The 13,593-nt window shown below is 38.8% G+C and overlaps 1 protein-coding gene across 6 annotated transcripts in view; it reads right to left on the bottom strand.

The window, feature by feature from the left end:
* The window catches only part of LOC140596464 (midasin-like), a 167,563-nt gene that overhangs the window by 19,855 nt on the left and 134,115 nt on the right, over window positions 1-13,593 (bottom strand). For 3 of the 6 annotated variants that reach the window (XM_072745104.1, XM_072745105.1, XM_072745106.1), the window contains exons 76-86: window positions 13,272-13,395; window positions 11,794-11,899; window positions 11,123-11,238; window positions 9,752-10,237; window positions 9,211-9,437; window positions 8,474-8,629; window positions 8,137-8,306; window positions 6,989-7,150; window positions 4,564-4,698; window positions 1,988-2,129; window positions 174-349 (exon numbers count right to left, since the gene is read on the bottom strand). In XM_072745104.1, coding sequence (XP_072601205.1) covers window positions 174-349; window positions 1,988-2,129; window positions 4,564-4,698; window positions 6,989-7,150; window positions 8,137-8,306; window positions 8,474-8,629; window positions 9,211-9,437; window positions 9,752-10,237; window positions 11,123-11,238; window positions 11,794-11,899; window positions 13,272-13,395 — 2,000 coding nt within the window. The remainder of the gene's footprint in view (window positions 1-173; window positions 350-1,987; window positions 2,130-4,563; window positions 4,699-6,988; window positions 7,151-8,136; window positions 8,307-8,473; window positions 8,630-9,210; window positions 9,438-9,751; window positions 10,238-11,122; window positions 11,239-11,793; window positions 11,900-13,271; window positions 13,396-13,593) is intronic. The other 3 variants (XR_011998439.1, XR_011998438.1, XR_011998440.1) reach the window with 1 other exon arrangement.

The following is a 13,593-nucleotide window of genomic DNA, read 5'->3' as shown; positions in this document are numbered from 1 at the left end:
TCTGGCTTGGAATACAATCAAGAAGAGGCAAAAAAGAAGAAGAACAAGAGGGATGAAAGAAAGAAGAAAAACAATGACAGAGAAGAGCAGTAAATAACAGAAAATGGTAACGGGTGGGAACAATGTCTCCTCTCAACCTGGGGACTATAGGATAGGGGGAATCTTTTAATTACCTCATCCATTCCTGGCCCTGTTTCTTCAGTTTTACTGTCTTCTTCCTCCTCCTCTTCTTCCTCATCATCATCACCCCAAAGCCGCTCATCTAGTTTATCAGCTTCCTCACCATTCAGATCGCCCATCTGTTTATCTAGGTCTCCACCATCACTATCTGATTTCCCATCATCCTCTTCTGAAAGGGAAGACACTGAGCTAAGGTAAATCCCCAAACTGGTCCATGTGTGCAGAACAGGGATGGATACACTACCTGGCAAGTGCCCCATCTGAGATTTATTGCTTGCATTTACAGGACTTTGTACAGGCAGATGCCTACTGAAGTAGTCCTACTGTGTTTTGCAAACTATTTGAAGGAAAAAAGAAGTCCATAATATGTGATATTAACAAACAGAAGGTGGTAGAATAGCTGTCAGTGTGTCTACTTCTGGTGCTAGGGGGAATATTCATTATGAGACTCAGCAACTTCACTGGGTTGTGGTTTCTTATCTGTGAAATGAAAGATTTAAACTATATGACTTCCAAGGTTCCTCCCCATTTCTAACACATTATATATACACTTCTATTTTATCCAACATCTAAAATCGTGTGTCTAATTCAATAGAATTTTCTTACCATTGTTTTTGCTCAAGGTCCACTGTGATAAAGGTTATATTCTTTAAAAAAAAATTTTTTTTTAAATGTATTTATTCACAAGAGACACAGAGAGAGGCAGCGACAAAGGTAGAGGGAGAAGCTCCCTATTGGGAGCCTGATGCAGGACTCGATCCCAGGATCCCTGGATCACGACAGAGCCAAAGGCAGATGCTCAACCACTGAGCCACCTGGGTGCCCCTAAAGGTTATATTCTTATGTTTCTTAGGCAAGTGTATACTTTTCTACTTTAAGGTCAACTCTCATTTCTGCAATACCTTCACTTACAATAAGACATGATATCTCAAATTACGCTATGGTCAGAAATTTAGGGCAATTGCTGAATTATGGTACAAACCTGTGACAAGTGATAATGTGCTATTAAGAAATCACATTCTCAAATAATTTATAATGATAGGGGAATGCTCATATGTTAAATGAAAAAAGCAAACTGACTATAAAGGACCCTGGGTGGCTCATACGGTTAAACATCTAACTCCTGGTTTCTGGCTCAGGTCATGATCTCAGGGTTGTGGGATCAAGGCTCACATCAGGCTCCACGCTGGACATGGAGCCTGCTTAAGATTCTCTCTCCCTCTCTCTTTGCCCATTCCCCCAGCTCTCTCCCTATAAAAGGAAAAAAAAAAAAAAGCCATCTACAGAACTATTTATGGTCTCTGTGTGTATACATATACACACACAATAAATGGAAAGGAATAAAAATTTATTAAGTGGTTTGAGTGGTAAGTCTAAGGGCTACCTATTCACTCCTGCACTCTCGTTCCAAATCATCTATAACAAATGCCTACTACTTTTTTTTTTTTTTTAAGTTGTTTAAAGAAACTACCCTGACCAATTTACTTTTGAGCTGAGAGTCAAGCTCTGTTAGGGGTATCTCTTCTTGTTCTTTCAGGCTTCCCTGAAGGGGAAGTCACTATGTCTAGCACAGGAGGCAGCCAAAATACCAATGTCTTGAGTTTACAGAGATGAATCTCCAAAACTGACTATAGACTTCTGCCTCAGTCAAGACAGTGAAGAAATATACATATGCTAATGTTTTCATTTTCAGTTATGCAGAGTAATAAACTTGTTCCAAAAAATTATAATAGGCTCCTTATTGAGAACATGTAATTTCCTAGATAAACTATTTTTTAAAAACAAGAATGAAGTAACAACCACAAACCTTGTTCTTCAAGTTCCCCACCATGCATTTTCCCATCAAAGTCTTCTGACATCTCAATGGCATTATCCTCGCCCTTAATGTCTGATTTTGAGTTAGGATCCTCTTTATCCTTTTCTTGACCTTTCTGAAATGTATCTTCTGCCTATATAAAAAAAAGCATTATAGAAAGCATAAATGCTGTCACTTTGCTGTTGTTTATTCAGCTCTAAATAGAACATAAATATATAAGCCACCATTAATGATATTAAGTTATCTCTAGGGAGAGGAAAAATAAGAGAACCAACGGGGATATAACCACACACAATAATTTCTGGTTTGCTTTAGTAGGTCTGTAATTTCTAGTTTTATTGCATTGGGATTAGAGAATATAGAATTTTGTTGAAGTTTTCTTCTTGTGAATTGTTAAAAAAAAAAAAAAAAGGCAATTCCAGACATATGCATTCTTAAAGAACGCAAAGAATACGCATTCTTAAAAAAAATAATAACTTCTTAAGAATAAGAAGGATAAAAAATTCAATCCTATTATAATGTCCACATCTTTAATATTTTTATCACTTTGGTCTCAGATAGTAACTGAATATAATTTTTGTTCACTTTTCCTTAAACTATATGTATTCCTGTATACTCTAGGTGTTATTTGTGGCAGAAGATTCATGATTGTTCTCTTATTATGGTTGAATTTTATTTTTTTCAAACTATGGTTGGATTTTAAAATGCTTTTTAAAAATACAAACACGGGATCCCTGGGTGGCGCAGCGGTTTGGCGCCTGCCTTTGGCCCAGGGCGCGATCCTGGAGACCCGGGATCGAATCCCACGTCGGGCTCCCGGTGCATGGAGCCTGCTTCTCCCTCCGCCTGTGTCTCTGCCTCTCTCTCTCTCTCTCTCTCTCTCTCTCTCTCTGTGACTATCATAAATAAATAAAAAATTAAAAAAAAAAATTTTAAAAAACAAACACAATAAAATCCCATTAAAAGAACTGTAAGCAAAACAGAAAGAGTAAGTTTCCCATGGAACCACCATCCTGCAAAAATCTCAAAGAAATCAGTATCACTGACATTCTGGTACATCTTTTTATCCAAGAATACACCTAGGTGATCTGTATCAGTACACACCCCCCACATCTTTATAAACAAAAAGGGATCACTGCTTTACTAACTGCTTTGCAATCTGTTTTTCATTTCTTTTTTAAAAAATTTTTTATTTTTAAGTAATCTCTATATTCAACATGAGTCTCAAGCTCATGACCCCGAGATCAAGCGTTGCATGCTCTATTGACTGAGCCAGCCAGGAACCCGGTTTTTCTAATTTAAAAAATATCTTGTAGATAGATTTATATGTATCAAGATGGAAATCTATCTCATTCTGTCTAATTAGCTTAAAGCACTGTTCTGCATGGATGGTGTCATAATTTTTTTTTGATGGTGTATAATTTAAACAATTCCCTCCTGGTAAGTATTTGGAATTTTTTTCACAATCTTCACCATTATAATGTTATAGGGAACATCCTTGTACAAAAAAACCTCCTTCATATACCTATTTATCTTTAATATTAACATTTCTCTCAGAAAACACGGAATTCCTAGGTCAAAGAATACATACAATTAAAATTTATGAAATATTGCCAAATTGTTTTGATAGCTTTTATCCCACTTCATGTTTTTTTGCACAGGATTGCACTTTTCTATTAAGTTTGTGATTTTTTTTTTTTGCTTTAATTTTTTTTCCATGAAAAAAGTAACGTTGGCAAAGAAGTTAAATTTGAGAAATACAGAAAAGCCAAATAAAAAAACGTATGTGTATTAAACAGAGCTCTACCATCAACACTAGCTTAACTCTTTTTGTTTTTCTTTCCAGTTTTCAAAGGATAAGTTTGAATTGATTTGCTTCTTTAAGCTATGGTTGTAGCTATTAAAAATAAATAAAAATGTGTGGTCTGCTTTAGATTTAGAATATAGGAGCTTAAAAAAAATTCCATTATTTCTTCAAGTCACAGTTGGTAAATCTGTATGACTAATAATAGTATGCTTTAAAAAAAAAAAAAAAAAAATCACTCCCAAATAAGACAGGCATTTAAAAAAAGCAACACAGGAATCTTAGCCCAAAACACCTATTTCAAAAACATTCTTGATTCCAACTAAAACAGTATATAAATTAAGATTTTTCAACAGGTCTTAAAGATATACAATAGAATCTGTTAATAATAAACACTGGTATTATTATTTAATGCACCTTACTTAAAATAGCCAAGTTTTTTTATCCTTAAATGAGTCACTACCAAAAATACTCTAGAATATCAAGATCTCTCCATTTAAAATAAAAAATTTTAGATTACTTCCTTGTCAAATTATAGCTATAACTAATGACTGAGCTACAAAGATCCCTTCTGTAGTTTTTTGGCTTTTTATTTATCTCCACTCTCTAAAACTTTAGTATTCTTAGGGCTCCACAAACCAGAGTTTGAAAATCATTAACCTAGTAAAAAACATTCATGTATAAAACTTAATATTGAGAAGAAAATAAAAAGGGAGTGAGTTTCTGAAAACTGTATGTATATTTCGGGCATGCGATAACATACCTGTTCTTCATTTTCTATCTGGTCACTCACATCTTTCATGCCCTCGCCTTCCCCAATTCCACCTCCCTCATAGTCATGGAATTCAGTTGCTCCTCCTGCTGAATCTTCCATGAATTCTTTAGGCAGGCAAAATCCCTTAAAAACAAGAGTGAATAATTAGGTACAAAAGCAATAAAAGAAAAATAATTTTTGACCTTTTCTCTCAGGATTTTCAATCTGATGGAAATTCATACAGTAGACATGGCATTTCCTTCTTCCTTGGTGATAACAGTTATTATGCTGTTCAAAGCTGGACATTAGATTTAACATATAAGCTTTTGACTTTGTAGAGGTCTTTCTGATATGTAGTAATCTTAACTGGCAAGACAAAAATCTGAATCAATTATACTAGGACAACATTTTAGGACCAAGTCACTCAGCAAGAGTAGAACCTCTCAAGTGTCTAAATCCCAAAGGGATAATTCATTCTTCTTTATTTACTTCTCAAATTAGTAAAGCCAGAGAGCAGCCTGGGTGGCTCAGCAGTTTAGCACCACCTTCAGCTCAGGGCGTGATCCTGGATAACTGGGATCGAGTCTCATGTCAGGCTCACTGCATGGAGCCTGCTTCTCCCTCTGCCTGTGTCTCTGCCTCTCTCTCTCTCTCATGAATAAATAAATAAAATCTTAAAAAAAAAAAAAAAAAAAAGAAAAGAAAAAAAAAAAAGAAAGAAAAGAAAAAGAAAAAGAAAAAGAAAAAAGAGAAATTAGTAAGTCAGAGAAGAGAGGAGGGCAAGAAGACCTATAACCCTGGAGGTACAGCAACTTGAAGCAGATGACACAGTGGGAAATTTCATTTTTACTTCAAAAATTGAAGAAAATTTGGTGTGATGCTCAAGTAAAATGTTAATTTTAATATAAAAGAAACATGCCTCCCCCTCAACTCTTGAGGTAGAACTGTCACTCTTAATGTATGTGCCACGTTTTCTACCAAGGCATCTGGCATGCCATGGGTTCTAGAGTCAAGAACAAGGTCAGACAAAGAAAAGACTCATGAAGTGTTAACAAAACAGTGTTTAGTGTTGGAAAATAATCTTGGAAAGGAAAATCAACTACTAGCATATGGGACAAAAATGAACAGAAAAACAAGTATAAGAAAAGAGTAGTTCTCAATCACAAATTTTATCAGACAAGCTATCAAGTTATTTGTCAATCTTAGGATGGAAAAGTACTAAGAAATCAGCTGCCAACTAACACAGAATCAAGAGCCCCAAACCAGTTGCCAATTGTGTCACCAAAAGCTTTCCATGGATTGTTAGAATTATGACCTAGATCTTAGCACTGAGTCTAACCTACTTTGTTTCCCTCAGGACTATTCAGAAAGGATATGAATACAATGTGGATACATAAAAACTTAAAGGAAAGGCAAAATCACTTTTAGGACATGTATTCCTGGAATATTGATTGAAAAATATGTTTTGGTTAACTTAACTAATTTTCCCATTGCGCTACATTATTTTAAAATAGGTTTAGATATAGACAGAATACAACCATACAGGAGAAGACTCAGATGTCCTTCTGCAGGAGCATCACTACAGTAGCTACCTCTAGAACAGCCAAAGGACTCCCAACACTTTTGCTTATATCAGACCCCCAAACCCCACCCGAAGCACAGGCCAAATTCACTCTAGAACCTGTCAGATCAGAGCAACAGCACAAGTGGACTAACACAGCTAACTCAAATCTCAGGGCACCCTCACTATACACTGTCCTGCTACTGTCTTTTGCATGTAGTCTATCTTCCAAAGAGTGATGGGGAAAAAAACAAAAACAAACAAACAAACAAAAAAAAGTGATGGGATGTGAGATTGGCTCAGTGCCCATTGAAGAGAGGGAGCAAATCGGACTAACTCATTTATTATTAAACAAATACAAATATCTATCCTCTAGATATGCTTGCTGCATGGGCTTGCCTCCCATTTTTAAACCCTTTCTAGTATTCCAGATACTCAGAACTAAGAACTCTTGACTATTTATAAGAAGGCTAGACCCAATCTTCAGTCTGTAAATTCCTATCTTTCTCAAGTGATTCTCACCTGTATTGTACCTGGATTTGGAGAAAATCTTAGAATACTAAAGAAATAAAAACAAAACAAAGTATATATTCAATTAAATGTAGTTCTCACAAAAATGGTAAGGAATGTAGGCAGATCTCACTTTACAAATGAGGAGACTGAGGCTCACGACAGCCCCTGGAGTCTAGGGAATTCATCAGAGGGGGACCTGCAGGTTCCAAGACCTTAATGGAAACAGGCTTAGCAAAAGGGTGCTGGATAAAGCCCTGAGAAATCCACAGGGAGAGCAAATCACCTATTTGTGAAGGTTCAAAAAAACCAGCTTGGGAACCCAAGCACTAATGGGTATGGAGGATCATGGACAGTCCTTACCTCCTGGGCCAACTCTGTAAAGACCTGGGCAAGCACAGAGAGCAGCTTTGCAGTGCTACGGTGAGTTGCCAGAGACACAGTCAGGAAGAAGAGGACGAGGTCTGAGTATCTGGAGAGCATGGGCACCAGACGCACCAACACGCAGCAGGACTGGCTGAAGAACTGTGGGCAAAAGACCACAAGGCCTGTTCACACTAGTAACCAGTACCAGGTTTTCTCTGGGGTAATAATAATGTTCTATAACTAGACAGCAACAATAATTGCACAACACTGAACCTACTAAATGCCACTAATAGTAAGTTTTATGTATATTTTCTCTTATACACACACACCCTTATGCTCACTGATATTTCCTCCTTGTTGACACAAACCCTCACGAAAGTACATTTTAAATTCTGTCACTTAGTTTCACTTAGTTAACAAGGTTTTTCGTTTTTGCTTTTAAATAAGACGTTTACATACAAATTCTATTTGGAATCAAAGTTAGCACTGGAAGCAATACTAGAGACTTATGATATCCTACAAAATAAATTGCTTCTCTGGGATCCCTGGGTGGCGCAGCGGGTTGGCGCCTGCCTTGGGCCCAGGGCGCGATCCTGGAGACCCGGGATCGAATCCCACATCAGGCTTCCGGTGCATGGCGCCTGCTTCTCCCTCCGCCTGTGTCTCTGCTTCTCTCTCTCTCTCTGTGACTATCATAAATAAGTAAAAATTAAAAAAAAAAAGTTGCTTCTCTGGACTTTTATGGACACAGCAACTTCCCCCTCTGCTGGTTTGTTGTGAAGGGAAAGGTATTTGCAGAGTGTGGCCATTCAGCCTTAGACGACAGCAGCAGCATCCACATTAAGATCAAATACCCAGGAGTATGTGGTGGAGTATGAAAGAATCCCAAGAAAATAGAGAACTCTGGATTGCTGGCATTTTTTGCGTCTGTGCATCTTACAACTATAACCCTTAGCTAGCAAGCCCTAAGAATTACAAAGTTTGTCAGTGATGTTTACATGCATAAAGAAATCAAACTTAGTGATTTTTTTTTTTTTTTTTTTTTTTTGCCACAAAGGCCTGCTTTGGGACCAACCACATGGAGCAAAGTGAGACCCACTCTGCCTTTGCTCAGCCCACTCTAGATAGCAAGAAGTCTATATTACCGTGTGCTTTGATGCTATGCCATCCTCGCCATATGATTTCAGCCTCTCCAACAGCTCAGAGACAGCGGAAATTATTTTCTGAACATGCAGAGCGCTCACATCAGCCCGTAAGTCATCCTCTAAGAGTTTTGTTAGATGTCCTGATTGCAATCTTTCAAAGCCTGCTGCCTCTTTCATTCACAGAAAAGGAAGACATGATGAATAATACAAAATACTCTTTTCATCTCCATTCATCCAGTCATCATTCCTAACATCTGTCCTTAAATATTTAGCCACAAAAATATATTTAAAAATTAAATAAAATATAAAAATCGTTTTTGCCTGATTTCAGACATACCATCCTCTTCTTGTGGTCTTGTTTGGTCAGCGTTCTCCTCTGTCTTTTTACTGTTTCTTTCTGCTAAATTCTGGATGGCACAAAGGATGGCCCTGATGGCAGTTTCCACTTGCTCTGAAAAATCTTCCACAAACCCTTCCTCCAACATTTGGTTTCCTAGTAAGTAACATGGTGCAAAACAAAAAAACCCCAATCATTTGCTTCAATGTCTCTGGAAATAATTAACAATTCTCACTTGTTACTTTTTACAAACAGCTACCTATCAAGTACCTACTATGGGTGAGCCACCGTGTCAAATTGCTGAAACAAAGGTGAATGAGACTTATTCCTTATCTAGATAAAACCTACAAGAGTTTACCATCTTTTATTGAACGCTTTCCTGGAAGAATGCCAAAAATATGAAGATAGTTGTGATGGTGCATATAAACACCAACTTAGTTATCAGCCCTCAACTTTCCAGTGTAAGAGAGAATGGTTTGTAACAGCGAGTGAGCCTGTGCCACCTCCCTACATATGTGCTACAAAGTGATATCATCAATTCAGAGGCAAGGTACTCAAAGAAAAGAGGCAGCAATAGTTAAAAGCTGTGAGTTCCAACCATACCTGTCTGTCTTAGAAACCTGGATAGATATGTCCGGAACAAAACATAATGTGTTTTTAGGATAGGCTGGACTTAAATCTGTAAGACATCACTCCTACCCTGGGCTCTGACTCCCTTGTTGAAGGACAGTCCTTACCGCCTTGGCTGCCTAAAGCAAGTAGATGTGTCTTCCAGGTAGTAAAGTCATCTGTGGCTTTATTGATTTCTCCTCTTAAATATTCCAGGCTCTCAACTAATGCCATTTGTTGATCTGTTTGCTCAACCTCCATCCCTGGAATAATGAACAAGGACTCTAGGCCTTGCAAATGAACTGACATCTGGGATAGGCAACTCAGCCCAGAAGAGCAAACTTCAAAATCTTTCCTGCAACAAGAGAAATGCCACAACGTTGAGAGGAAGGGGCTACCGTACACACACACACATACACACACACACACACACACACACACACACACACACACACACACACACACACCTCCCTCCAACCACTAAAATTTAAGCAGGGGAAAATTCACTCCATTTCAAGATTAATAGTGAAATATATGCCACAAAGCACCATGAAAGTCCACAGAAAAACAGAATTAAAGCAAAATCCCTTTCATCACTTGCTCTCATTACTAAACCTTGATCAAGTACCCGGGCATAGAGAGAGACAGTAAAGACATAGGCACACTCACCAAGAATGAAAGAGAGTCTCACAGGACAGCTGCCTGATTTTGTCCACATCAGCTTTTACTGTTTTAATAGTTTTCAGCATCTCTGTTAATCTTGCAGTTGACTGTTGCCAAACTTGGTCCTGTTTACGCATCAAGCAACCAGAGGGCAGCTGATTTCGAGGTACTGGGGATGGATAACTCAGTTCTGATGGGACGAGGTCCTGTACTGCTCTGGAAAACCGTCCCTCACTGAGGTCTGGTCCTTCTGGGTAGGCAGCAGAAGGCTGACCCTGTGCTTGGGCATCACCTCGGCCTGGAGTTGGCCCTGCACTGGGGCAGCACTGGAGGAGCCAGGAGAGCTGCTCCAGCAGGATCTGGCTCTGCATGGCTAGGTGCTGCAGCCTTTCTGTCCACTGCTGCACACCATCCTGAGGAGGGAAGGCCACTGGGTACACCAATGGGCCAGTCAGCCTGCTATGAATCTCCTGCACACAGCCAAGGAGGTTCCTGTGCCGAGAAACCAACAGGGAAAACACATGGCACCTTAAACTGTGTCACCATGTTGTTTTAAACAGGAAATTCATTTATTTCTAAACAAAGTATGGGCTTTTTCACATAATCAAGAAGACAGGATCCCCCACAGATAAGAAGTCTGTTAAATGCCTTTTAATACACTTAATTAAACACATCCTTCTGAAGACTGAAAGGAGGCTCTTCAGTCTTTCACAAGTATCAAAACTCACTGCTTATCTATTCCCTTACAGCTTATCACACCCAACATAGTCACACCACTGCAGTGATCTCAACCATTATTTAAAAAAAAGAAAATCCAAGTAATTGTAGTATACTTTGTTAGATAAACCCTTATGAGTAAAGAAGAAAACAGCTGTAGCCAAAGTGTGTATATAGTCTGGAAATACTACCTTTCAGCCAACAATCCACTCAACAAATGGATGACAGCCTTCCTAACTGTCCTCATCTTTTAAATATCTATTTCCAATGAGAAGCATCTGTGTATGGCTCAGTAAATTGCAACTCTGTGATCCAAAAAGCCTAATGAATGGAAACAATCACAAATCTGATCTGTGTTCAGAGACAGATACTCCAATACCATAAACACAATCCTGTCACACAGCCAGATAGACTGTCAACCACAAACCCCCTCAATCCAGACCTGGGTGTACTTTAGCCCGGAGCTCCTCCTCCAGGGCCCATTCTCCCAAGAGGTGGTACCAGAACCACAGAGCAGAAGCAGATCACCAAGAGCAAGGGACAGAGCCAAGAGAACCGCCACCTACATCTCTGAGCCTCAAATTTCATTTCACATGAGAGCGGACTCGAACAATTCTTCCTAATTCATGCCACAAATCCTACTAACTAGTTAGCAAATACCTGAGGAGGATCCACTGCTCAGTCAGCGTGGTCAGGGAGCGCCGCTGTCGAATAAGCATCTTCATCAAATGTGCCGAGAACCCTTTGCACCGCTCAACGTTGCTCATGCCCAACTCCTGACAGGGGGAGAAGGAAGCATGCCAAGGTTGCCGCTGGCAAACACCACCACCTATGCAGGTGTCATCAGAGAGCCGGTTCATCTAATCCTCTCTGGGGAAAGTGCCCCTTGCGTAGATAAGCTTTGGATATAGACTGCAGTCTAGAAGCAACGCATTCATCTTTTTGAGCAGTGCTTTTCAAATTATGCGTCCAGATGTTCCATGAATAGGAACTAGACTTAACATCAAAATTAGTAGTCTTTTCTCAATTCACAAAGAGAAAAAAATACCTGAAGATGGCATTCTCACTTGAAGCTTTTTTGACTTAACTTTTCTTATGCATTGGGTCTTGCTGGCAAATGTAAGTAACAGAATTTATGATAAAATGCTCCATGATTAAACACAAAATTGGCCAAATCTGATTTATATTAAGTTTAATGATGTTCTACAAAAAACTCAGTCAGTTTCGGTAATGTACTCTGATCACTTAACAAGACTTGAGAATGCTACCCTAGGGGAACAACAGGAGCTTTTTTTGGGTTTCTGCAAAATCTCTGGGGTTCTGTCACCTACCTTGACAGGAGCTGCTAAGGCTGCACTAAGTCTGGCGTGTCGTGCAAGAGAGCGAAAGAAGTATTTCTGGCATCCATCCCATGAAGATGAGATTTCTGTAAGCAGTCTAGAAAAGAAATCAACATGATTTACTTAAATAAAACCACTATTTCCCAGCGCAGATCCTGAAGACTCAGAGATTGAGACTGTTTAATCACAACTCAAAGTCAAGTGTGTGAATAAATTTATTTCTGTGCGGTCTCATTCAGTCAGGTACTTGTCAGCCCTTTATGTGAAAAATGTGTTATATATTCAGCACTGGAAGGATAGTAGGGAAATAAATTATGATGACAATATAGTTTCCTTAATGAAAACTTTGTAACTATCTTAGGAGTGGAAGCTAAGGGTCATAAATTCTGATGCTATAGGGGCCAAGCAGATAATATAAATGATTAAGGACAGCCAAGCACAAAATGATACATGTCAATGACAACTGACTTCAATGTGGAATACGCAAAAGGTATTGTTGAAGACCACAATGATCTGAAGAGCATATGTGCTGTCAAAAGGAGGGAGCTACAGTTTTAACTTTTGAGTACATGGGAAAGTGAACCCACTTGGCCAAATCTTCCTGAAAAACTGAAATCCAGAATATTTATGTAAAATTTCTACTTTTGGGGTGACTGCCTGGCTCAAGTAGAAGAACATGTAACTCCTGATCTCAAGGTTATGAGTTTGAGCCCCTCGTTGGGTGTAGAGATTGCTTAAAAAGACTTAAAAAATAATTTCTATTTTTTACAATGTTGTGTTGAATTAAAATTTAAAGCATTGAGAGGACCATTGGCAAACAAAATACAAATGTATGCATACCGAGGTGAGCAAATCATCATTTACAACCATCTCTGCCATAGTTATGAACACAGTTCTGTCTCAAAAGGTTCTCAAATTCAAGAATATATTAGAAATTATAAAGAACCTATGTACAGGGAACAGCTACAAATGTGGCCATTCTCTCATGGATTTTCACCTGTGAATTGAAATCAAGTGAAGAGACCTTAGGAAAATCAAAGGACCAAAAATATAATGGGAGAGGTGAATACAAGGAGGAAAGGAAAAGATACTTTTAAAAAAGTGTGTGTGGGGGGGGGGGGGTACTAGCTGGCTCCATCAATAGAGCATACAACTCTTGATCTCAGGATCAAGAGTTCAAACCCCATGTTGGGTGTTAGATGGAGGCAGGGAGGGAAGGAGGGAGAAAGGAAGAAAAGGAAAAGAAAGAAGAAAAGGAAAAGAAAAAGGAAAAGGAAAAGGAAAAGGAAAAGGAAAAAGAATGAACTCTTATTGAACGAATGCTTACCACAAGCCAGATCCTAAGCCAGGGACTTTTCTAAATGTTATCTGTACACCAACACTAGGAGAGAGATATTCTGTACCCATTTTGGCAAATAAGGACATGGAGGCTTAAATAACTTGCTCCGTTTATAATTTAAAAAACAAACCTAGAATCAGCTTCCTGAGTGCTGACTATAGACAACGCGCTCCGGACATCTAATGGGTGAAGATAAAGCATCTCTTGAGGGTTTTTTGAACGGGCCCAGGCAAGACCTTTGCGATATGACAAACCTGGGAAATAAATATCATGTGTTTAAGAAACTCAGAAGAGAATGAATGTGCCATGCCTCATCCCATCCCACCATCATTGCTACTCAAAATAAAGTCCTTGGAACAGCACAACCCAGTAGCTTCTTAAAAAAAACAGGCTCTCAGGCCCTGCCCTGCACCTGAAACAGAACTACTACACTTAACGAGATTCCTCAAGTC

This window comes from Vulpes vulpes, unplaced genomic scaffold (genome assembly GCF_048418805.1).
Source record: "Vulpes vulpes isolate BD-2025 unplaced genomic scaffold, VulVul3 Bu000000666, whole genome shotgun sequence".
NCBI classification, from domain to species: Eukaryota; Metazoa; Chordata; class Mammalia; order Carnivora; family Canidae; genus Vulpes; species Vulpes vulpes.
Note: the sequence above shows the minus strand (reverse complement) of the source record. Positions and strands in the feature narration are given on the sequence as shown.